Below are 25,757 nucleotides of genomic sequence, written 5' to 3' on the forward strand. Positions count from 1 at the left end.
GAAAACGCCCCCGCCAAGCCCGGGGCTGCCAGTAGCCGCCCCCCTGCCCAGCACTCTGCGCGGGCAGAGCCCCCGAACGCTTCTTAGCTCCGCTTCAGGGAAGGGGGCTTGACCTGACGTCTGCAAAGCGCAACTGCACCGCGGCAGCACGGAAAGCATTAAAGCCTCCGTGCAGCAGGGCAGAGCTCTTGCACGCCTCCGGTAACGAGGGGCACAACCCTGAACAGCTGCCCCGAGAGTTTTTTCTCTTCATTGCAATCAAGGGCTAGAGAAGGTGATCCAGTAGAATCCAGTGCAATTTATTTCTTGCAATATCTGAATGGGTGGTTCAGCTTTGGATTTTAACACATACAAATTAAGGTTTGCAAGTTTAATGACAATCAGTACTCGAAGCAAATCATTGTATAAAGCTCATAGAAAAAAGAACGCCACATGGGTCAGGTCTTTCTTTTCCTGGGGGGAAAAAAAAGAGAAAACAAAAAGCCAAGCATTGCAAAGAAGGCCTTGTGGAAGCAAGCATACCCCCTTCAGAAGAGTTAGGAACAAGTCAGAATCAACTCTAGGCAGCTGAAATACAAGTATTCATTCTTTCTACAAGCAGCTAATTGCACTAGAGACAGAGTTTACAGGGTCTAGTTAGCTGGGGAGGGTCCAGAAATACACTTTCATGGCCAAGAGCACATTCATGGTCTGACCTGCAGGAGCATGCAGTTGCTACTTGCTGTCAGATAAACAAATCCCAGTTGGCCATGATGCAAGGGCTTAATCAATAACCGCTCTGATACTACCACCCACTGCTCTGCAAACCTTGCCTAACTATGAACCATCCAGGTGCAAATCAAAACTAAATCCAGACTCAAACCAGGGCTAGATGAAGATGAGCAAACGAAGGACCACGCTGCAGGCTCTAGCAGGAGCACCTCCTCTCCCCCACTACCTTCTCAGCGTTAATGGATACACACTGTAGACACACTGCTGCTGTAAGCCCGAGAGCAAGTGAACACGCAACAGTGGTTCAGAGGCTGCCGTCTCACTGCTTTAGAAAACGACTGACTCACCCTGGACATTAAAAACAGAGAAGCAGCTTATGGCTGTTCCTGGAGGTCTAGTAAGAATACCAAAACTTTTAAATACAATCCTAACGGCAAGAAATACTGCGTAGTTGAGTAGTTAGCTACCTAAGTATTCTGACCTGATGCATTGACCAAACCTCTCCAAAAATTCCTAAGAGTGCCATGGTATTTCACTTTCTTCAATTTGTATTCAGAACATACAAAGTTGACAACTTAAAGCTTTATTGTAGTTTGCAATAATATAAACAAGTGCTGAAATTCAGTCAATGTCCATTTCTGGAAGCTTCTTCTCTGTGGCTGCAGGGGCAGCAGTGCTCTGCTCGGCAGCCTGGGACCCGCTGGTGGCTTCTCCCTGCCCTTCTACTGGTCCGTTGGGTTCAGCGGGCTTCTGCTCCTCCTTTGGAAGCTCAACTTTGGGTTTTGGTTTTGTGACTATAGGATTACAAATACTTGTCAATTCCTAGAAAAAATACAGAAATAAGCCATTGTTAGAAGTGTTTTTATCTACCCACAGTTGTACTTTAACCTGTTGCTCAAATTAACTTTTGACACCACCAGGTGGACATTCAAGGCCACAGCTGATGTTCCCCAATACACATTTAACAGATTAATACCCAATCACTGTCCTCCCATTACAGATTTCTCACCTCAGAGTTCTCCTCTAAGCACAAACCATAGGCCAAGAAACACAAAATATTCATGGAAATTCAGTGAGTTACATGGAAAGACTTACTTTAGTTTTAGCTTGTATGTCTTTAGCTTTTATAACTGGGTCCAAAGTAAGACTTCTCTTGTTTTGAAGATTAAGTTTATTGTTCATCCACTCCATAGCTTCATTTGCACTCTTCTCCACTTTTGCTATATCTGCTTCATCTAGATGGTCGTACTGTTCATCCTGAAACAGCCAAATTAGTAGTAGCTGTGCAAATATTCGTTTTGAACATCTAAACTGCATGCTTATTTCTTCAAACTTTCAGCTTCAAAACACTAGAAAGACCATTTAGCCAGAAGGCTGTTCTAGTTAGCAGAGCAATTGCAATTAAGCTGATCACCCACAGCTCTGTAACCAGAGAACTGCAGTTCTGCTGCTGCTGGCATTTTCCCCTCCATGAGGACATCAACACCCCATGAAAAAAATAGTCAGATTTTCAAGCCAACATCCACTTCTGAAGACATGGTAAAGATCCAGAGCCCTGAAGCTAGCCAGGAGGCTGCACCAGCTTTTTGTTTAAAGGAGCTTGCTTAAGATAGGAGCTTTATACCACTTCCTTGCATTTGCCAGAAATTAAGTATGGAAATACCTTTGCTTTGAATGCATGAACAGTTTTCATGTACTGTTGAATTTGCTTCCCCAAGTCCTCAAATGCTTTTGGTCTTTCCTCCGATTCTTGAAACCTTGCCTGAATAGGTTGACCCAGAGCCTGAAACAAAGCACAACAGGTATCAAAAACCATGCCGCAGCACCACCGCATGATCCTGCAAGATCTGACAGCGTACATCAACGTTTCTGAACTCCTATGGAACTTTACTCCTCCCTCCACTTCCAGGAGGGACTGAGCCTCCCTCAACCCTGTATTGTTGCAGGGCTATTGGAGATCTGCTCCTCATCTACTTAATGAGCAAACTAAGAAGTTTGTGACCAGCACTAATCTCTGAATCAGTAGGCTCAAGACAGCTCCCCGCTTGAACAAAGTTCTCCAGATTCAGTAAATCCCAGTGGGAACACAAGAACCACTTACCTTCAATTCTGTCAATTTATCAATGTAAATTTGCTTGGGTTGGTCTTCACCATCTTCATAAAGCCAGTTTTCTGTATCTTCCAGCTTCAGTGTGAAACTATTTCGATCCTGAAGCAATCCATACAAAACAGGTGAGAATTCTATTAGATGGTATTAAATGATACTTGGAACCTTTCTGGAAGGGTTACGTTTTTAGAACAGAGTACTCTGTCTGATACTTTATCCTATTTTAGTGAAAAGTAAGAAATAAAATATTCTTCCATATGGCTTCATGGTGGAGACCAGGCCTAAGGAAGAACCATCTATGACACCCATGGTTTAGATTAACACTGTCACATAAAAGCCTGGGGTTTTTTTCTCCCCCCCCCCCCCCCCCCCCCTTTTCATCACCACTGTATGAGCAAGTATGATAACAGAGTGAAACTTATCTTTGGCAAAGGTGCCATGAATCTCACTTCACTCGTCCCAATTTTAGCTCTGATGTAGGCACCTAGGCTCTGTAGACACCTTGCTGGCAAGGCTCCCATTATCATCCATGGAGAGCCAGTCAACAGTTTGAAGTGATTCATCTGACTAGTGTAGTCATCTAACTTTGAATTATATTAATTACACACCAAGCTCCTTTAGTACACCAGGGAAACCTAATTAACAAAACCAAGAGATTTTTAGGCAACCTGTTCAGATACAGGTGCCCACATTTAGTCAGACTAATCCCACCTATTATATTCCTAGGTAGGGTTGTTCTTTGATTTTTTTTAATCTTAAACTATTCCTAAATCCTGACAAAGAGCCAAAATAGAATAGGTTGCCTTAAAATGATTGTGCAAGTGCTCCTAGTCTGCTTCAGTTTGAAAACACAGGCTCTGATAATATCTTAATTGCTGCAACTGTTTTGGAGAAGAACACACAATATATCCTGGGTACCATCTGCTTGCACTGGGGCCACATTTCAAAGGTTATCTTCATAGCCAGAAAGGTTAAAAGCTATTTCTCCAAATTTGAAGTCTGAAAATATAGTCTAAGTAAACATAGTATCTGATAAAGGTCAAAGGTTAGTAAAATACAACTAAAATACAAAAGTTAACAACAAAATACATTAGAAGACAACCAAGCTAGAAACACTTACATCTTCACTAACGAATTTCTCATAAATGCCGCAGAGTTTGTCTCTCATATCATACACATATTCTTCCACTGCGTTCTTGGCATCATTCCTCTCTTTCTCTAGCTTATCCTGCATTATCATTTTACCCTGTGAACAAGTTGTCAAATTAGTTGGCTAAAAAGCCAGGATATGTTGTTAGCAAAAGCTTAAGTTTGACTGAAAACTTTGAAATATCGTGCTTTACAGAACTGTTGTAGACACAAGCACATGAATAAAACTAATTTCATTTTTGAAGGGATACCCAGTACAGTACAGAACAACCCACTGAGGAACCTTCACCCTGGTGGTAGCAGCCATCGAGTACCTTGTAACTGCAGCTGATTTGGGAACTAAATCACCTTGTGAACTAGCTTTCCTGCAGAACACCTCTCAGTAAGTTACAGCATTCAATTAACAAGAAAAATATATTTTTGGCTCCATGAGGCCCTGTTGTTCACCTCAGAAAAAACAGCTTCCCCCCCTCCCCCCGCTTTTCCTCTTCCCTTGATCACCCTTGAACATTAACCATGTTTAATGAACATCAACATTTCTGGAGATCCACTAGTGAAGTTTTTCACTTGGGCAAGTAAGAATTTACCTCATTCTCAATGAATAAGTTCAGCATGTCTTTGCCTATCTGCCACACCAACTGATTCTCAATGGGAAGGTCCACTGTGGTAGTCTTTACTTTAGCCTTCTTGGCTTGAGGTGGTTGATCCACTTTCTTGTCTTTTGAGTCAGCCTGAGAAGTCTGCATTAAAGAAATACATTCAAAGGAAAAACAGCATCACCAGTCAGTTCCAGCTGAGTATTCGAGACATGTAATAGAATAAGTATTATTGAATTGGTGCACCTCAACATCAGAGCTACATGCTACTGTCAGTCATTCTGACACCCCAGCTGCTGAAGAAGTCAGAGAGAATTAATGCAGCTACTGACCTTTTCTGGGCACACCAACTACATTCATGGGGGTGATGGTGCTTATACAGTAGAATACTTTCCTAGTACTTAAGTTATTGAAAACCACATGATTATTTCTCCCATGAGAGTTCACCCATTTTACCAGTACTAGGTCACTTGACAAGCCTGCAATTATCCGTGCCATTTATGTACTTCTAAAGCTCTAATCACAATACAGACTACCAATAAATTCAAATAAAAGTTTAGCTTCCAGAGCTATGACAAAGGCAGCAGATAGGCTCACACACTACATATTCTTATGAAACTTCCAGAAGCACCCTCCAAGAAAACAGAAGTCTCTCAGATGTTCGTGTTACCTCCATTTCTTCAGACTCTGCCTTATTTTCAGGTTGAGCCTGCTGTTGTTCTTCAGTCTTTTGTTGCTCTTCCTGGTCTACTTGCATCTTCTGAAATTCATAAAGAGATCCAATTTGACAGATTAAACAATGCATATGCAGATCATTGCTTCAGTTCTTAGGCTGATCGCTTCACTTAAATGTAATGCTCTTATAGACAAAAGAAGAAACAGAATGAAAACTGAAGCAGAGAGTCTCAAGGCATAAATTAAAAGCTGCTAGTCTTTGCTTAGGCAAGCAACAGCTCACTCCTAGCATGATTAAGAATTTCATCTATACCTCACAGTCCTGGTTTCAAGAGATCTGCCACTGGCATGACATACTTCAATTAGTACTTAAATCACATCTTCATATTTTAGTTGCTGAACACATCTACTAAATCCTTACACAAGTCTTAGAACCTTCCCAGAACTTGTGCTTCATCGTGTTTCAGTTGTGCTTCATCAGTTTTCTAAGTAGCTAAGAGCAATGAAGTCTATTACCTCCTCCTCTTTTGCATGCTGATCTGTTTCCATAGGCTCTTCATTCTCATCAGATTTATGAACCTCCACTAAAGATGCACTTGAAACACTGAAGATACCATGGATATTTACTCTGACTTTGACTTTCACTTTTGAACTGGATCCATCCGTTTGAGGAGTGACCTTTTGAACCAAGAAGTGAGCTAAACAATCCCAGAAAGAAAAAACACACCATTTGATTAACTTAATCACTGAATGTAAAGTAAAACCTGACTGTTGCTGACAACAGATCACCGTGATGCGGTCAGAGGATATCAAATCCTACTCCAGTCAAACAATTCAGTTTTTCACTCAGCAATGCTAGGATACACAGGTATTAGAAATTCTCTACAGTACCCTGTAAAAGCTGGTATTACTTTTATCATAGTAAAAGACTGCACAATTCTAAGCATGCACCTTTCAGGTTTGCTTTGACATCAGAATGCTCTTCATTTAGCCTGTTTGTCCCTAAACTTCATGGTACTCCACTCATTTTACTGTAGATCCATGACGTTGGAAACCTGTCCCTGCAGCATTTGTAGTAGGTTGCGCTTTCCAGACTATATAATTACACAGAAAGAAGTCCCGAAATATGTACAAGACTATTAATAAAGCTTAAAGCTACAGAAAGGTCTTAACCTATAGCAGGATCCGGGTAAGGCAACTCCTTGGGAGAACTGTAGTACGCCTCAAGAGTAAAAGGTTCCTTTCTGTAGAATGTGAGGACCTTGGAAAATGGAGCAGCATGGTTCTTGGGAAAGACCTCACAGTCACTGCAAGAGAAAACAGAGCACTTGTTCAGTATGTGAGATGATGCATCTGATAAAGTTAACAAAACTCTTCCAGACACTCTTATACCTTAAGGAAAAGCTTCTTAAAGAAGTGACAAAAGAGTCTCCTAACCTCTTAGGTTAAAATAAGACCAACAACCATGTAGAAGTGCTAAACTGCCACCCCATCCTTGGTTTTGTTTTCTACTGTCATTAAGTTCAGAAGAAGTGTCAAAGCTTGAATTGTTAAGTGGGCACTGTTTTAAAAGTGTTATTTACTCTAGCTGTCATCAGTTAGTTTTAAGCTGTATGTAATCATGCAAGAAGATTGAACATCAGGGTTTTTACCTTAACCCTTCCTCTGCTGGTGAATTCCATCGTAAAGAAATAGGATACAGTATCAAATCTGTGATAGAAAATTCTCTCACTTTGAAAGCCGGGGATAAAATAGCACACTGAAAGAGCACAAAAGCCATATTACAAACATTCAAACATCAGGTAAATCGCAATTTAATTCAGCAAGTAGCTATTTATGCTGCTTAATATGTGGATTTCTTCTAGGTTAAGGGAGACTAATACTGATGGACTTGGGACCTGCATAATAAGCACTGGAAGCTCATATGTACTCTTCCTTTTCAGAAAGCTGTCACAATGTGTTCACTCTGAAAAGCGAAATACAAAGTTTTAATTTAGAGCCATCATGTTTGGCTTGCTACGGTTAGGCTACTGAATTGTTTTTAGTGCCAACATAAGAAATCAGAAAACCTCAAAGTTACTTTTCAGAGTGACATAGTACCAGGCTTTTTGCGTACCATAACACAAAATTATCTTTTTAAGCAAATTCCAATAGCTAGCTCATACCACTGAGGGAACAGAGCTGTAAGCACATATTAAACATCTGAAGAGAGAAGCAAGGTGATCAGAGCAAAATTAAGGTGCGTTCAAGAGAGGGTAGCACTAGTAACTATAGAGTATTTACTACTGCTTAAGCCATTCAGCAGTGACCGATTCCAGCTCAGGACAGATTTCCATTAGCAAGAACCCAAGCTTTCGTTTCCATCCATGTTATTAAGCAATTGCCATATCACAAGTTTATCAGTAGTGCTGTAAAAATAAAAAAAGTTTTCCCCTGTTTAACCTAGGCCCCCAAAGGAGCCTAGAGGAGAAAAAACATCATTATATGAGCTTTATCAGACTCCTGGTTTCCAGCCACAGCAGAAGCAGAGTACAAGTTTCACTTCAATCTGCATTGATCCACTGATTTGGTTTAGACAAATGGCACAAAGGAATCACTCAAAGCTGCTATTCTCATTCTTCCAACCACCTTCCATTCTATGGAATCCATTCTATGATACACATGAAGTATCCTTCTTGTTACCTGTGGACTCTAGCTCAAGTATTTATGAATTTCAATAAAAAACCACTCACAGCTAAAACAAACAGCACTTTTTACCTGCAGCGCACAACCTCGTGCAACAGCCTCATCGGCATTCAAAGTTGTACTGACTTCTTTGCCAAAAAATTTACTGATCTTCTCTTTTACAGCAGGGATTCTTGTGGTACCGCCAACTATCTCTACTGCATAAATATCCTCCTTCTTTAACTCTAGAAAGGAGTCAGACATTAGTTTTTATAGATTAAATGTTTTACGTTAATATGCTGACGTTGTCAACTAAAAGTTTTTAGACCAATTGTTATTTTAAGCTTGTTCTCTAAGTTTCTAAGCAATGAGAATTTCAGATCTTAGCTTGTGTGAAGAAGTTTTAAAGCTTGTAACTGCTAAGCAAGAAACTTAGCTGTGCTAAATCCATCTGCCCAAGTTCTCTCAACACCCAAAGGAAGCTTGCATTATGGATCTCTTCGCTGTATGCAGAATACAGAACGCGCATACACTTACTGGCTTGCTCCAGCACGCTGCGAAGGGGTGGTTCTACTCTTGCAAGGAGTCCATCACACATCTCTAAAAATTTGCTTCTGTTGGAAGAAGCCATAAATAAAGCTATAGCATTCCATAAGCAAGTTAATACCGCAAATACAACAGGATGCCAAAACTGAAAGAATGCCATTTTAACTATGTACTAACTATGTACTGCAGGGTCTTCTCTCTCCCCAATCCTAGTTTTATACTTATTTAGTATATTCTCCCAGACAAACTTGGTTCTAGTAATCTAGGCACACTTGCAACATTCACAGCCCTTCCTCCCAACTGAAGGCCAGTCTCTCAACATGACCATTTTGAACAGCACCCCTGCACACGTTGTTCTTGCATTTCCCACCTCCCTCCAGTCCTAAGAACTGGTACTTTATGCTATGTTTCTTTCTTGACTGAAGCAACTTGAATGAAGGGCACTCTAAAGCTTACCTTTGTAAAAGTATAAGCATTACCTGTTCATTGTTCCAGAGACATCTATGTCATTCATGAAGCATTCTATGTTCATTGGGAGATCAGAGGCATTAGCGCTCATCAATTTTTTCAGTTTTTCACATTCCTGGTATAGCCTCAACAACGCACGAATCTTTGACTTTACGTCTAGTTTATATTTCTTTCCGAATTCTTCGCAAAAGTATTCAACTAACATCTCATCAAACTTCCTGCCTCCAAGTGTTGTATCAAATGATGTAGCAAGAACCTTAAAAAAATTGAACTCTTCAGTAATAGTACAATTTGTCATTACTTCAGTGAAACCAATTAGCAGTTAATGTCAAAGCATTTCTTTGTTTCAAATATAGTCCAATTTTAAATCAAAGCAAGTATCACAACATTACTATGGAGGAAGAATTATACTGGTGCAGCCACAACAGAAAAAATCCAGTACAGTTCATTTCTATTCTGCCCTTGCCAGCACCACTGAGGGGTTTCTTTTGATAAGCCTCATCTAGAAGTCTTAACCTATCCCAAACAATAAAGCTATGTCCCATACTCATCTTTCAGATTTCATGGACACTGCTGGCAACAATTAAGCTATTCTCTTATTATTTCGGGGCAATCTAAGTAACAATTGCATCACTAACATCTGACAGTTTATGTGGATTGCAACTGCAGTAATAGTCGTACACATCTTAAGAGATGCTTTTTTTTTTTTAAGGCCTAACAAGTCTAAACCATTGTTATCCTATGCCTTTTGTAGCTGAATTAGACACAGTATGTTCAAAATGCTGTTGGGAGGAAGAACCACCATTACCACGGACAAATTCTGGCAGCTACACACAAATATTGGACCTCCTTGTGAATGGCAATTCTCACAAGAATTGCAGTGCATACATACAGCAGTTACAAGCTCCAGAAGAAAAAACAATCTGCTATCTCAAATGCCAAAAAGCAGCCTCAGGCACTCAGCTCTCCCATAATGAGGTGACAACTTTTAAAAGAAACTTAGGAAGACAGGGCAAGGCTTAGCAACACAATCTGTTCAGCAACTTGTACTGTAAGCAGACCATCAGAGCTTCCAAACTCTGCTTAGCCACAGTCAGTCTGAATCATATCCCAGTTTAATATTTGATGCCTCATAAGGGTGGAACATGCTTACACCAAGCTAAAAATAAAACAGGAAGAGAATAAATGTTACTAACTCTTGCCAATAGGTGCTCATTTTTGATGAAGGAATTATCTGCAAAGAACAGCTGTAGCCCATCCACCTCAGCTGATTCCACTCTTTAAATATATCTTGATTATTTTTTTTTTTTAGGAATAGAAATCAGTAAAGTATCACATTATTCTCAATACTCTTTCAGGCTAGGTTTGGTCTCTACGCCGTTTTAACTGCCTTGCTGTCCAGCTCTCCATTCTATACTCAAAAGCATCCCTTCAATACTTCTCTGGTTTCAAAGTTTAAAAGACAAATCTGAGAGAAACACAAAGTAGGTTACGTTTCCTCACAAGAGGAAAGAGCTACAATAAAACTAATGTTTTCAGAACTCTTGCCTTCTCTTCATTTCACTACCCCATGCTTTAAAATTTGTGTTTGTTTCTCTAGCCGATTAAGAGAAAGTTGTTGGAACTGCAAAAATCCAGATTATAACTGTAAAAGAGCCAACTAAGAAATGTTAGTATTTGCTGGAAAACAGTAATGCTTTGGCAACTTGCACTCAGAAGTACACTGTAACTTGCTTAGCTTCCATTTGCAGCTTAAAGTACTTAAGAATGTTTTTACTCTTTTACATGTTAAACACCATTCTAGGAATTCCTGTTTTAATGCTAGATCTCATGACTGAACTAGAGCATTTTTTGAAAGCAGCATCCAGTCAGATATGATAATTTCTGAATAAATAATTTAATGCAGGTTTTTTATTCTTTGCCAAAGTCTGCTTATTAAGGCATGTTTGCTTCCTCCACATATCACTCAAAAGCTCTCTAGTTCCCCGCCCTACTTTTAACTCCAGACAAAGTGCAATTTTAAAAATATGAACTGAGCTGTCTGGATGTGCTTATCTAAAGACAGGCAAGCTTGCCTGTCACAGTCCATGTATGTACTGATGAATATTTTTACTGGTGATTAAAATGAATGTATAACAGATTGTTTACTTTCAGTTTTCCTTTGTTGAATGCACAAACAGAAACTTGGTATGCAGAGTGCCCCATATCCACAAAAACAACATTCCGTGGCTTCTCTTCTAAGGCAGGCAGGTCTTGCTTATAGATTCCATATGCAAGGGCAACTACACAGAAAGGAGAATCAAAGAGTATGGTTAGGAAATTCAGTTTTGTAATTCCTTAAGAAAAAAAATGGTACGTCAGTAAACAGCATTAGCATTTAATCTTATTTTGAGTTACAGAAATTGATATCTCATTAAACAAAATTGCCAATGCTAAAGGAACATGGAAGAACATTAAACAGCATTAGCCCCTCTTAGTACCTGCATTAAAACAGATATGCAAGGAATATCTTTATGCCTCTGTAAAGCAATGAAAAAAACAGACCAGAGCTTAAGAAACATTATGATCAACTAATCTAGTTTAAGTTTACAAAACCAGCAGTAATTCCAGAGGGCATGGATCAGCAACAGATTAAAAGCCCTTTTATCTAATAAAGCTACAATATTAAGCAAGGGAGAGAAAGGAGGGTACTACCTGCAGTTGTCTCATTTATTAGTCTCAGACAGTTGAGACCAGCAATCTGTGTAGCATCCATCACAGATCTCCTTTCTGCATCTGTGTAGAAACAAGGAACCTGCAAGATCAGATAGCTAATATTAACATTTTGAAGAACCACCTTTAGCCAATAGTTACGACAAGCATGTATAGGGATTCAGTACAGAGAACAGCTGAGGTATGCTTCAAATTTAATGTCCATTTCAGTTGCAATAGAGAAAACGCAAAGAAAACATTATATGAAGACCAAGTTACTTTTTGTGAATCTTTTTCCATTCACTCTCACAAGCCACTCATTTTAAGAGCAAAGAACCAGAAACAGGTATCAAGTATTATTTATGCTGCTAATTACCAGCAATGTAAGGCATTTCACCATTAATGAAGCAAGTCTAGTTTTGGAGAAGAGGCATGAGTAAGATTCAGTTTTAAGCAGAAAAGACTAAGACCTGCATATTCAGGTTTAATGGGCAATTTAATGCTATTACCACCAATCTCTTAAGTAAATATTTGGTTAGTATAATAAACTGATTTACTATCACATACTTACAGAAACAACACAGTCAACTACAGGCTTCTTAAGCGCATTCTCAGCCGTCTCTTTTAATTTGGTAAGAAGCATTCCTGTCACCTGTTCAATAGTAAAGTTTCTTTCTTCTTCCATATACATGACCTTTAAATAAAAAGTGTGTACACACATATTATACTACAGTAAAAATCATGTGCTACAAACGTAAGGAACACATGCAACAAACAGTCTTTACTAAAAGCAAGCTTAAAAAGTAATGCAGCTCTACGCAACCTTCTCTCCAACAGCCTAGCTTGTGCACAGCAAGTGCAAGAAGATAATATAAAAGCACTGGAACACACATTTTGGAATTCACATACACAAAGCTGCTCTGGACACAGATCATGTTTTTATTCTTAAATCCCAATTGCTGCACAATGTCTAGGATGGCTTCCTCCCTACTGTTTTGGAGTAAGTTAATTAGTTGTTGCTAAAATCCAAATCAGTTACAGTTCAGCCATTGTTGAAAAGAGACAAATTTTTACCATTTCACCTGAAGTACTAAGCTGACATCTTACACCCTTGCAGTATGTGGACAGCAGCTAAACAAGCACACTGGTCAAATAGCTTGTCTTCCAAATTCACTATGGAGTGAAGGAAAAAAGCACTGCTAAATCAGCTTGTGCTGGACTGGCTTTGCAAGGCAGAGAAACTGGATAACTGTAAAGTCAGTCCTACCACCTGGAGAGACCACCTGCATTATTAGTCTTTTATTCCCTATTTAAGACTTTCCATTCAAAAGAGAACAGAGACCACAGCAAGCAGATTCAAAATAAAGAGATTAAAGGAAACTTTATCAGTTTCCTCCTCTGGCTCTCTCTCAAATATGCCAGACTTACCTTGATGCCAGTTGAGCCTGTTGGCAGCTGGACAAGTTCATACGCAAGGCTTGCTTTTTCAGCTTGAACAAAGGGATCTGAGAATGCACGACCATGAAATCTTTTAAAACTTTGTACTGTATTCTTTGCATTTGAAATAACCTAGAGGAAAAGAAATCTTTAATACAACATGTCAGGGGAACATCTGAATTTCAAACAGAAGACAGAGTTTTGTTCTCATGCTTCCCTCACCGGTATATTTTTGTCATTTGTATCTTAATAGTATCAGGGCAGTTGCTAGAAGGCAACTTGCCTCTCATCATTCAGGTAACCTACAGGAATTTGAGATTTAAAATAAAATGTACACTGGAAAACTGAGCCAAGATTTATCAGAAATTGATTAAAATAGCACTCAATTTTCATAGTGTATGTGTAGGACAATTTAAAAATGTTAGCAAAGTGTCCTTCCCATTTACCTGTTTCCTACCACCCTACCTTTCTACTGCGCTGCAGCCAGTAATTTAGCAAACATAACAAGCGTATTGATGTAAACTCCAGTTCAGGTTCATCACATGCATGTGACAGTCAACACAGATATTCTCACAAAACAGCTCAAGGACCTTGTCATGAAGCTTTAAAGAGTCAGGAGGGCCCCAAGATCATACTGTCAACTTGACTTAACTGACAAAAGGTAGATTGTCTTTTATTAATAGCAGAGATCAGTGCAAATGGAAAAGTGAAAAATTATTATAGCTTGTTTTCATGTAGTGCAAGTAAACTTGTTTAATTCTTTCATTTATATCAGAGCAAGACACATACTGAAAAAAGCCCAGTAACTGACAAAGCAGACAAGCACTGTACCATGTAACATTTACCTGTGATTCAGTTTCAGCCAAGTGTCTATCTCCTAAGTAACCTGGGTTTGATTTTCTGTAAGTTTAGTTTCTGCAGGACATACCTCATCTCTACTGGATCTCTGTATCAATGAATTTCTTTAAGCTAAGCTTCCAGAAAAAACATCTGTATTTAGTTCTAGTACAGTTCTTCTGTTCTTGAATAATATGGTTGTGTCCAGTCATTTTTGTATTCTAGATAATGAATCTTCACACATCTCTAGGTATTTTAGGCTAAGAAAAACCAAGTGTTTGAATAGTCACTTCCTGTAGAGGACTTCAAAAAAAAGAATCATGTTTTATAGGGGTTTCACAGCAACACAAGATACGATACAGCAGGACCCAAATGTCACGAGCAGGACAATCAGCTTAACTTCTTCTCAGTCCTTAACTCATATTTACCTACCTACACCAACAGAAACTCAAAGTATGAGCAAGAACGCCTAAGAGATATTCAGATTGTAATTCAACCATAAAGAGTCAAGAAAGCAATATATATTTACACTCAAGTACGTCTCCTTTCTGCCAGAATTATGCACTTAATGGAATTCTATAGAACATAGCCACATAATTAAAAGCTATCATAATGCACGTGAACTGGAACAAGCTAAGGTAGGATGAAACACTACTGCTTAGCTTCAGAATTCACATTTGCAACCCAGAAAAATTTAGTATTTATCAGAATTTCTCAAGAGGCAAAGATTTTTTCTTCTTTTTTACATTTCATTATGTGCAACTATCAACCCTTTGATTTCTATCCAAGATGACAAAGCAGCATTACATGCTGAACAGCTGAATTGAGCTCAGCTGTTCATTACAGTTATGGAGACACTAGGACACCAGCTCAGAGACACTTGTAATCTTCAATGATAAAAAACCACAATCTGATTTTTGACTACTAAAGTTGCTTTTACTCAAGCTATACGCTCACCTGGCTTTTAGCTGCAGCGCCAATCGAGCGATTCTTGGGTCCAAAGGCTATACATGATCTATAATGAGAAGAAAGATTTCCAGTTAGTAAGTGATCAGTAGAACTGCACTGCATATCTTTTTGTTATAAAGTGTTGATAATTAATTAGACTAGAGATATTGAAACAGTATTTGGTCCATTAAGAAAGCTGGTCACTCACTGCAATATATGCATGAAATGTTCTGTGAATTCTGGAAAGAAACAGGCACTCTAAGTTAAGTTAAAACAGTAATGCTCCTCGCTGCAGAACAGCACTAAAACCAACTTATTCATGCTACTTCAAGTTTTACATCTAAGTAATAATTGGGTAGACACCCTTTACCTAAATAGTCACCTGTATATCTAAGCCACTCAAAGTTGTTTGCTAATAATACAGGAAACATTCAACTGTTCAGAAGAAATACACGATGTAAATCAGATATTAAGAAAATCATTCCTACATGTCTGTACCAAATGCTAACTAAGCTTTTCAGTTTTAAATCAAATACTTCAAGAGCAGGAACAAAAACCTGCAGAGGAAGACTGGTGTTTACAAGTTTCATCTGTACTCACTGAAATAATGTACATTACAGAAAGAAAAAAAAATCATACTTTATTCCAAAGTACTTTGTAGCAGCTTGCAGTTCAGAAAGAGAGAATTAAAAAAAATCCTCCTTTTTGGAGAAATTCCTAGACCTATTAAGCCTCTTGATTTACATATTTAACAAACTGTAGAAGCCCTAACAAAATTAAATCCAGCCGTCTAATCCAATATCCTCATACCACTGAGGTAAACTTACTGGGGAAAAAAAATGCTATATTAGTCAAGCAGATCTTTACTATTCGCACAACATACTAGCAGCATAATTAAGCTGCTCTTTATGCAGCAGGTCAAGAAACTGCTTTACAGCAGGGTTATGCCATAGGGCTGCCACAAGAAGAAAATTCCAACTCAGCGTGAGGTTTAGAATTGGGCTTCCAAACAGAAACTGTCAAAAACAGAATTGAGGACTAGAGCAATATAATTGCATTGGGTTTATATCTTCCTCCAATTTATTAATTAACAAATTAAACAAGGCCCACCCTGAAGCATACGTTGCAACAGAATTAACATTTCTGAATGAATCTGTTATTATTTGAAATAACTATTCACGGGATTAGTTAACGAAAATATAGGAAGTTTGTGCTATGCAGACCCTAAGGCCCATACTAAGGGAACAGGAGCTGCAGAGCGTACAGCTAGAAGTCTAACAAGCCCCAAGCAGGAAGCTAGTTATTAGTTTACTCCGGTCTCCAGAAAGGAATTAAGACATAAACTGTTGCTTTTCTTCTGGACAAAAAGAAAAATCCAGCTACTTCACTGCTAAATTCACAAGCCATCAGTCCCCAATCACCACAAATCCACTAATTTAGATTACAGAACCCTTTAAACCTGCCAGACTGAAACTTCAAGGTAGAAGTCTGTCTCAACAGAAGGATATAGCACAGTAGTCAAAGATACAGGCTTCCATATTACATGGTGGGAAGAAAAACCTTTAAGTGCATATATTCTTCTTAAACATGCTTGCCTCCTGCCTGACTTCATAAACAGGCAAGCTTCTCCAAGGAGCTGCAGCTGGACAGATGGGATGGTTCTACTTGGCTCCACTCCTTCCCCTTCTGCCCATCCCAGCCCTTCTGCTGAGTTGACCCTGGCTCCCAGCTGAGCCTTGGGGAGCCATACAGGGACCCAGCGCAGAGCTAGTTCAACTGTGAAGAGGGAGGGAAGAGTTTTCAGCCAGTCTCATCCCCCAGATCAGTTCACCACAGGAACCAGGGTTAACTCATTAAATACAAATTATACTATTACACAATTTATCAGAAGATGAATAACTAACCATAGCATTTTTAAGTAGAAACATACAGTCACAGTGAAGGTCATCAGAGGTCTAATGAAGCAACTTAAGGAAGTTCAAAGCTCTGCTTAACACACCTGCAGGGACTCCTTCACCCTTACCCTCCCACCTGCTTTTACTTCCTTGGAAACATCCCCTGTCAGCACATTTCCTCTACTCTGAAAAACAGTGCGAGCTTCATAAGATCAGTTACAGCTATTCCACTTAATCCAAGGCCCTTCGTCCTTATGAAGATAATGAAACTACCTTAAATTTTTTTTCCTCTCATTTTTACTAGCTTTCTCTACCACTTCTCCATTGTAAGAATACCCTATTCAAAGACAAATGTGTTTTGCACTGCTTTTGGATATACAAGCTCAAATTTCACAGGATTCTGGAAGAATCTAAGTACAGAGCTGAAAGCAGATTCAGTGAGAATGTACCTGGTTTAGCAGCACAGATGACAATGTGTTCAGTAGGGTTTACTAATACTATTACAGTAACACATATCTGCTAATCCTTCCCAAAACTTGGATGCCTCCTCAGAAGACATAAAATAGTGCTTAACCCTGGCCACGAGCGGATCCCCAAGGAAGCCTGTCACAACACCTCATATGTCTTCCCCCAGAGCTCACTGTAAAGAAACACTAAGCACAGACTTTTTGAATCGGCCATTCTGTTTCCAAGACAAGACACTTAAAAGTCATTAAAAATTTATTTTAATAGATGTGTTTTCTTACAGAATGGTTTTCTGCATCCCCTCAGAACAGTACTTGGAGATTAAGTCCTGTTAAAAACTCTATCATTTTCATTATGCTATTTTTTTCCAATTTCACTTCAGCCTTTCATAACTGAATTATCTCCTGAAAGATGCATTGGGTTAGATATCTTATATAGCTCATCTCCTTCAACAAGTGAGTTTTGTGTTCATTTCTCAAGTATACATAAACAGAACCTCAACTCCCTGAGGGCCAGATGCCTAGAGCTATTAGAAGATTGCTTTGGAATTCTTTACATTAAATGTTAGATGTACTAGGAAAATATTTAAGCTTCCATATTATTGAGAATACTTAAGAGACTAGTCCTTACTCTAGCACACATACCAAATTAAAACTTTTCTTCTCCATTTATTAATTGCTTAGAGACAGTAACAAGCAAACAGAGCTGAGGTATTGTCTAATGAGAAGCAAGGTCATTTTATGCTTCTGGTCTTTTTAAAGAGATACAAGGGATCTGGAAAAAAACCAACACAATGTAAATGTCTCACCACGACAGCTATTTATTTTAGTATCAGTTTAAAATAAAGCTATTCTATGACATATAGCAAGCTGTAGAAACACTTTTAAGACAGCTTTCCAAACAGTTCCCCTCCAGGTTTGATGCACTCAAGTTCCTTTTTCACCTTTATTTTGCAATTCATTCTTAAAAAAGCTTTACCCCAGTTCTCCCTCTCCTTCTTAGCAAGTTTCTTATTAAAAATAAAGAACGCATGCTCTGCTTGAGAAATGTGTTGGGAAGCCTATTTATAAGTAGAGTTAGAAGGTACTATAAACACCGTAAAGTGTAACATGCTTCAAGACCAAGTTCACCAGTAAATTGCGCTGTTAGTCCCCTTCCCCGGAAGGCAGACGCCTGACACTGTACTGTCTACTCACATTCCACCTCCCCATCCCAGTAACTCCTCAATCTGGTGCCTACTTTCAAGGGAGAGTTTAAGCGACCCAACGCTTAAGACAAGTGCAAGTTTTTTTGAGAATTCTCGCTGAACAAAGAAATGCACAGACTGAAGGGAAAGCTGCTGAGCAGCTTTTCTAAGCTTCGACCCCACGGCAGGCCAAGGAGCTCGCACGGAGCTAAGCGCCGGCTACCGCCTTCCCCGGTCCGGCTGCGCTGGGGGAAACGGGACTCGAACTGCAGGAGAAGACAGGAACGTCAACACACGGCGTATAAATTCATAGGAAATTAAGCTCTGTGGCTTCCAGCAGCCAAAGGTACGGCTGCTTTTTCTCATACTCACGGACCCTATCCTTTTAATCATACCAACACGGCCCTGCCTCAGGGAGGACAAACTGGTCATGCTACACGAGAAGGAACGGAGCACAGAGGGCCCCCCGGAGCACCTCTCCGTGTCTGCCGCATGATCGCTGCTCCTTCTTCAAGCACCGATGAAAGAAGCCCACGCCGCCGTGGGGGAAGCGCAGCGCACCCCGGCCCCGGCTCGCTTCCCTCCCCGGCAGCGCCCCGCCACGGCAGGCCCGGGCCCAGCGGGCGCCCTCCCCTCCGCGGGAGGCCGCCGCCTCAGCACCGCTCCTCAGCCCGGCGGCGGGAAGGCGGCGCGACCCGCCCCGAGCCCCACTCACGGCGTGCTGCGGTCGCTGTACTCGTTAGCGATGGTCTCGATGCCGCCGGCGCGGGCCACGGCCACATAGCAGCTCTGGAAACCCAAATCGATGCCCACCACCGACATAGCTGCGACGGGAGAAGCGGCGGAGGCGCCTGAGGAGCAGCGGCTCGGCCCGTTTAAATGCGCGGCGGCGGCGGCGGGCGCTGCCTCCTCGGGGCGGGGGGACTTCTCGAAAGATCCCGTCGGGCCGCCGCCGAGCCGAGCGCGGGGAGGGGGAGCTCTCGCGAGACTGCCGCCGGCGCTACCGCGCAGGCGCGGGAGCGCACCCGGGGGCGGGGCTAGTGGCGGCCACGCCCCTTTTCCTTCGGAAAAAGTTCTTTTTCGTGCGTAACCTTGTAAGAATTGGAGAAAAATGCGATAAAGGCCCGACTTGGCAGCACTGCAGAGGTCTGTGTGCTGTTATTTCCTTTTGGGTTGGAGGCTTTGAGAAGGCTTTCGTGGCTCTGGGTGCAAACAGAAAGGCCATTTTATTTATTTTTTTCCCCATGATGTAATCACCCGATTGTAACAGATGCGGCTTGAAGGAAAACGGCATGCCATGTGATTTAAAAGAAAAATAAATCACAATTTCTGGAAACGCAGGTTTTGCAGAAAAGGACCTAAACGCCTCCCGAGTAATTCTCTGTTGCTGTTACGCTGCTGTCATTTTGCATCCTATCAATTCCAGAGGCCCACCCTGGTGATTCTGCCTCGACGCTCCCAAAATTATAATGAAATCTCTTTCATCTTTTTCTAGTTTAACAACCTCGAGTACTAAAAAAGTTAATGGAAGCCTTGTCGATGCTGTTTCGTAGCTAGCTAGGGGGTATATCGCTAGCGTCTCTATGTCGTTCATCTTTTACACATCTGCCAACTTCTACAGCAATAAGGAGGTAAACTGTCACTTGCTGTTTTTTCCTAGACCTCCTCTGCAACACCAAACAAGGTGCAGGGATAAAAACACCACATCTAAAACATACATATGCACACACAGAAGTATTTAGTACTCATTAACCCTTTCCCCATGTGGGAATTCTCAGGTAAAACGTGGGAGACCTCCATGGGCCAAACCTGACTGGGCCAAGCAACCCACCCCGTGTTCTGATGGTTTCTGAATTACAGAAGAAAATCCAAGGCTGGCTTCACAGTTTCATAGTTTGAGAATGTGGTTCAAAGACAGTTTGGTTGCAACTATGCTACCAACAAAATTTAGCTTTATATCCAGCTATATATGTATATTTTATAATGATTGCTTTATATCCAGTAGGATTTGCAGAACAGTCGGTCTCTAATCAACACATAACATTTTAATATCGGTATATCTGTCTTCAGGGCTTGGCCCACTATCACTGTAGTGCGTATTTGTATAGCTACATCGTGTTTCCCAGGGAAGCGTTTGGCCGCCAAGTGCTCTGTGAGCGTGCTGGAGAAAAGGCCTTTTTAGGGGTCAGGAATCCCTAAAAAGCTGGGAAAAAAAAAAAATCCCTAAAAGCTCCAGCACGTTCATAGTCCCAGGGGTGGTGGGAGCGGGCTGAGGGCGGGTGGGGCGCTGGACCGACTGCTCTGCTGGGACCCTGACAGCGATGCGGCTCCTCCGGCAGTGAGGAGGCACGGGAGAGTTGTGCCGAGGGGAGCGTTTTGGGAAGAAAGCACAAGGGATTGGCGGCTTCATCCTAACACAAACCTAATTCTGATACTTACCTTACCGTCGTGACTGTTGTGAAACTTAATGTTTGGGAATGCTTTTCATTCTGAGATAAAAACGTGCCTAAAACATGGCAATGTGATGTGTTATAAACAGTACGTTTCCAAATTCCCAGCCCTATACTGGCATCACTGCTCCTTGTTTTAATGATACAGAAAACACATGGCAGAGAAATCCAATATTTAAAGCAGGAAGGACTCTTGCCCCAGAGGCTGTTGAGTAGCCTCAGCCCCGCGCGCTTGCCATTCCTGGCAGCGTGCTGAGTGACGCCGCTCTGGCAGCTGTCAGTGGGCTGGGAATTGCATCACGGTGCTAACGACAGAATAATAATGAAGCGTTTCACCTCGGATGTCCTTGAGTGTAGAGCGAGGTGCCAAGGAAGGAAACCAGCCCGCTGCTCCGCATGGAGAATATCATACAGCGCGTACCCGCGGCACAGTGAACAGCGAGAAAGAACATCACCCGGTTTCCTCCTTTTTTTTTTTTTTTTCACTTTCATTTTCAAAAGGAGAGACCCTGCCAGCGGAGGGGTCGGGGAGCAGAGAGCCTGGCGTCAGAGGAGATTTGTCTCGGAGTGCCTGGAGCCCCGGGGCTCCCACCAGCTCCCTGCCACATGTGACTGCTGACCCTGGGCTAGGACACGGTCCTGGGACCTCACCAGGGATGCTGCCCGTGGGGACGGGAGGGAGGTGGGAGAGAGGGGCCCCACCAACCCAAACTGGCCTCACCTGCACATGCAACCCCCCGGCTGGGGGAAAAATAAATAAATCAACACAAAACCTGAGGTCTCCTTGCGTAGTCATCTGAAGTGGGACAGATTCCATGATTCTCCCCACTCTCTTCTCTTCTCTGAATGTTTTTTCTTGTAAAAAGTGAGACGTCTAATGTACAAAACATGAAAAGACTGTAATAAATATTTCCAAGAAATAATTAGGATTTGATGACAGCTGAAAGACACACAGCTTATCCTGAACTCTTGTAATATGTATTCTTTAATAAGGCTTTATCATTTCTTCCCTGGTGAAGACTGATTTGCAGCAGAGAGCACGACTGTAAAATGAAACAGCAAAGTACCGGTTGGGGCAACTCAACTTACTGGATTTTACCTACAATTTTGACAGTGCTTGAATTTTGAAGGCATGATAAGTTTTAGTAGCTGATTCTATGTATTTGGGGTTTTGGTGTTGGGTTTTTTCCCCCTTTTATAACTTCTGATGACTCCTGTTTGAATCCAGATTGGCTGTTCCTTTTGCCACAGATTTTTCACTTTCAGTATGTTATAAAAACATAGTCATTGCTGAGGGCACTGAGAATCCTACAGAAAACTGCGCGTCACCCAGTACCAAGGCATTTATACTTAATTTGGCGAGTGTTGCCTTCTTGGGGTGTCAGTACAGTGAAGCAGCTTCCCACCCTGAGCTTGAAAGAAGCTGTGTGCGGGGATGGTTTCGGGAACGGTGCTGTGAGCCAGCTCCCCAGCGGTCCGGGCGCCTTTCTCAGCTCCGTGCCTTGCAGCCTGGGGAGCACCGCAGGCAACGCTCGCTCTTCTGCTCCCAGATGGTTCACCTTCCCCATGGGGAATCAAGGTTGTGTGTTCGACTAGCTATACACAGATCACAAGCTTTGCATTTGGAAAGGAATTGGAATAACAGAAGCATCTTCGTCTTGTCTGAATCCAATTTCCAATATAGATATGCCCACTGAGATCAGACCTTGGTCAACGTTTCTAGCCTTCAGTGTGGCAATGATCTTTCCAGATGGGAGTTCAGAATAAACCAGTGCTCGTTGTCTGCTAAATTTGTAACAGCCTGAAACAATTGCTATTAGAGAGTGACAATTACCCTCAGAGGAGCGATCTAAAGACAAATTATACTCAAAAGGTAGGTCTTAATTTCTTTATTGCTTATGTTAGCATGGAAAATACACTGGGAAATGAAGCCTGCCTATGCCAATGAGGTGAGTAAAATGCATAGAGAAGGAAGGAGAAGATGTGAAAAGTGAGAGGAAAAAAAAGGAGAAACAAAGAGTGGGAAGGAAAAATGTCTGGAATAATGGGCAGCCTGATCTGAAAGGACATTCTTTGACTGCATTTCTGTCCATTCCCCAGTACAATGGTAAGGCACTAAAGAAAGAACAGACACAAGTTTAGTTACCTTTTATATCCTCTGTGGCATGGGTTTGATACCCTCCACCCACAGTCCTGCCGCGTTCGGTCGGGGCTGAGTTTGGCCCCATCCCTGGGAGGACGGGGATGCGTGTGCCCGTCCTGCTGTAGCCCAGCCAAATGCCCCATGGACTCTGCTGCTCCACCTTCCCTCGCCGGGCACGTACAACCGCTTAGACCCAACACAGAGGCAGAAAACGTTGCCGCGATCCTCTGCGGATGCTTGGGAAGCATGCCTAGAGCGTGCAGATTTGTTTCAATTAACTTCAAAGATGGGTTTTGTTTCGTGGTGTCCCACAGATATGTCCTCCGCTCGGGTGTGCACTTCGGTCGCTATACTGTTTAAGCCCTTCTGTCTTAAACTGTCCGTGAGCTTTTGCCATTGAGTTGCTACTGGTCTGGAATTGCCAAGAACTCGTGAATTTTAAGTTCAGTGGTTTTCAGCTTTTAATCGAGGCATTTATTATATTATATGTTTAGAACTCTGTAACAGGATCTAATTATTCCAGAAGACTTGGACCATGAAAATCAAGAATAAATAAACCTGACATGCTGGAAATTATGGGGAGAATTCTGCATGTTTATCATTGCTTTCACAAGCTTTCTAGCACATTTTCAAATTGGGTTTACAGCCCTGATACATTTGCGTTTAACGGAGATGTATGACTAGGAGAAATGTCTCAGTACATTAAGAAATATCAACTAATATCAACAAAATTCAAATATGAGGTAGCATAGCACCTTGCCACATTAATTATGGAAGTAATTTCATTTCTCACATCAAGGCAGACTTTGTCTTCTTCCGAGCAAGTAACTTGTCTGCTTGTTATGCACTTAAATACATAAATCTGTGATTCCCTATCAGACATAAATATCCCTTATTTGAACATACTGTGTTTGTCATTTGGAATGTGTTGTGTATGTTGCTACTTAGGTGCTTATAAGCGATAAAGTGATAAAAAGCTGAATACTTTTTGTTCTCTTTTGCTATCACAATAATCAGCAATTTTATTTTAAATTAAGGAGAAAAACCCAGAAGAAGAATCATCAAAAAAGGGCTGTTGAAGATGCCGCTCGTCTCTTTTAAAATAGGTGGCAACTATTCTAAGAACAAAATGTCTCAGAAATTCTTAGACTTTTGAAGACCATGTAAACAAAACAGCAAAAGCATTAAAGTTTCATAATCGCATCATAGGGTCAAGACTTTCAGAATCCAGTTATATATTTGATTAACTACTGCAATATATAACAAAACATGAGTCAGAGAATGTGTTCAAAATGTAATGATAACATGGCCTAAAACGCGTGGCCAGTTTTTAAAGGAGGAATAGTTTGCTGTTGATATACTTGATGCCATTTCACTGCTCTGAGCTGCAAACGGGTCTTCTGTAGCGTGGCAGGCATTACAAATATCTAATCCTCAAAAACCATGGGTATAAAGAAAATGGGAAAAAGACTGATGCGTCGCTGTTAATTTGTATGCCATGGGTGATTTTCTCTGTTCTTCAAAAGTATCCTCGTCGTGCTTCCATTCAGTGGTTTACTTGATCTGTGCCTTAGTCAGTCCTGATCTCTGTCTGCAGCCTCCAGACTTTCCCAAAACTTACTCCTCTGGGGAGCTTCACAAGTAGATCCTTGCCTGGCAGATTAAGCATCCTCCTTTTTCTATTATCTGTATGCGAAATAGATGTATGATTTCAGTGGAAGTGCTTACATGCTGCAAATCTGCCACTACGGTGTATCTCAGTGTACGCCCAGTATCTTCAGACTCTGTTTACAGTGGCATGTCTTGCAATTCATTAATGCCGGCCAAAAATGAAAATGAATACAGGCTTAAAATAAGTCCTAGCTGATATCTGTCACAGGCTATTCTTTGGGCTGCTGTAAATAGTCACTGCATGTCATCTAATGTATGGTTCATAGTGCTATTCTGGGATATTCAAATACAAATGGGCTTTGCAATCTCCTCAGCCGGGGGTATCTGGAGTATCGTGTTGCCCCGAACGCTGATATGAATCATACCCCATATAACACAGTTCTCAGAAAATCCTCCCTCTCTGTGCTACAGAAGGTTACTCGGGAGCTGTTTTCACCAGTTCAGTTATCTCAAGAATTTGCAGTGAAATAAGTGTTGAAAAGATAAATTTCCCTCTTATTCTGGTCTCCATAGTTTTCCATCAAGCTTGAAAGATAATTACATGTCATGTGTTTACAAATTAAGCCATCACAGCTACTGAAGTATCAGAGCTGGATAATTGCCCCCCAAACAAAACCCAAACCAACCAACTGAAAATTTCCACAAAAAACCATAACAAAAGCAAATAGAAAAAAGGAGAAAAAACGGATACAAGAAAAACAATATTGGAAAGTGGTGGGCACTATAGCAACAAAGGTGTAAGTCTAAAGAATATACAAATGTTTCCCAAAACAATTATTTGCTCCTGGATGTTGTGTATTACGCATACATCATAATTGTATAATTCGGGCTAGTTCATAGTTTTGCATATACTTCCTAACACTGGAAATTAGTGCCTCAGGGCAGCCTGCCCGCATGAGTGGATTTTAAACATGTAAGATACTTCTCAGCATGTTGGTCCATGAAACGTGGCAGCAAAATGCGAGAGGCTTTATTCGAACAGGTTGTAATTACGGTGTCAGCCTCCCCACGGAATTTTGGAGGCACTGAACTGAGCTGCGAGTCCAGCAGAAAGAGTTTTTAACATATGGATAAAGTAAGGATGGTGTCGTATGATTCCAAAATATAGAATCATAGAA

The 25,757-nt window shown here is 41.1% G+C and overlaps 1 protein-coding gene and 1 long non-coding RNA gene across 4 annotated transcripts; one reads left to right on the plus strand and one right to left on the minus strand.

Moving 5' to 3' along the window:
* Positions 1-278: 278 nt before the first annotated feature.
* Positions 279-19,344, minus strand: HSPA4 (heat shock protein family A (Hsp70) member 4). Of its 3 annotated transcripts, none has more exons than XM_072872204.1 (19): positions 19,091-19,344; positions 14,839-14,896; positions 13,036-13,176; positions 12,179-12,301; positions 11,611-11,710; positions 11,065-11,198; positions 8,928-9,172; positions 8,440-8,516; positions 7,996-8,147; positions 6,891-6,997; positions 6,412-6,545; positions 5,755-5,936; positions 5,234-5,323; positions 4,555-4,707; positions 3,939-4,064; positions 2,813-2,920; positions 2,375-2,494; positions 1,807-1,968; positions 279-1,533 (listed from the first exon to the last, which is right to left on the minus strand). In XM_072872204.1, the coding sequence occupies exons 1-19, from the start codon at positions 19,195-19,197 to the stop codon at positions 1,333-1,335; spliced, it is 2,520 nt and encodes an 839-aa protein (XP_072728305.1). In that variant the 5' UTR covers positions 19,198-19,344; the 3' UTR covers positions 279-1,332. The 3 variants fall into 3 exon arrangements, with proteins under 3 accessions (XP_072728305.1, XP_072728306.1, XP_072728307.1); XM_072872205.1 differs by lacking the exon at positions 19,091-19,344 and adding an exon at positions 13,973-14,184 and having other exon boundaries at positions 14,839-14,871; XM_072872206.1 differs by lacking the exon at positions 19,091-19,344 and having other exon boundaries at positions 13,036-13,112.
* A 133-nt stretch (positions 19,345-19,477) lies between these two features.
* LOC140657021 (uncharacterized) lies at positions 19,478-21,642 on the plus strand. The gene is made up of 3 exons (XR_012044193.1): positions 19,478-19,521; positions 19,871-20,006; positions 21,327-21,642. It is a non-coding gene; the product is annotated as an uncharacterized lncRNA (long non-coding RNA).
* The last annotated feature ends 4,115 nt before the right edge of the window (positions 21,643-25,757 follow it).

Source organism: Ciconia boyciana, chromosome 9 (genome assembly GCF_034638445.1).
Source record: "Ciconia boyciana chromosome 9, ASM3463844v1, whole genome shotgun sequence".
Lineage (NCBI taxonomy): Eukaryota > Metazoa > Chordata > Aves > Ciconiiformes > Ciconiidae > Ciconia > Ciconia boyciana.

Coding starts and splice junctions, on each gene's coding strand:
- HSPA4 (XM_072872204.1), bottom strand. CDS start 19,197: ATGTCGGTGGTGGGCATCGATTTGGGTTTCCAGAGCTGCTATGTGGCC. Junction 11,199..11,610: donor AATAAATGAGACAACTGCAG/GTAGTACCCTCC, acceptor CTTTCTGTGTAG/TTGCCCTTGCATATGGAATC. Junction 8,517..8,927: donor GTCTCTGGAACAATGAACAG/GTAATGCTTATA, acceptor TTCTTCCAACAG/AAGCAAATTTTTAGAGATGT.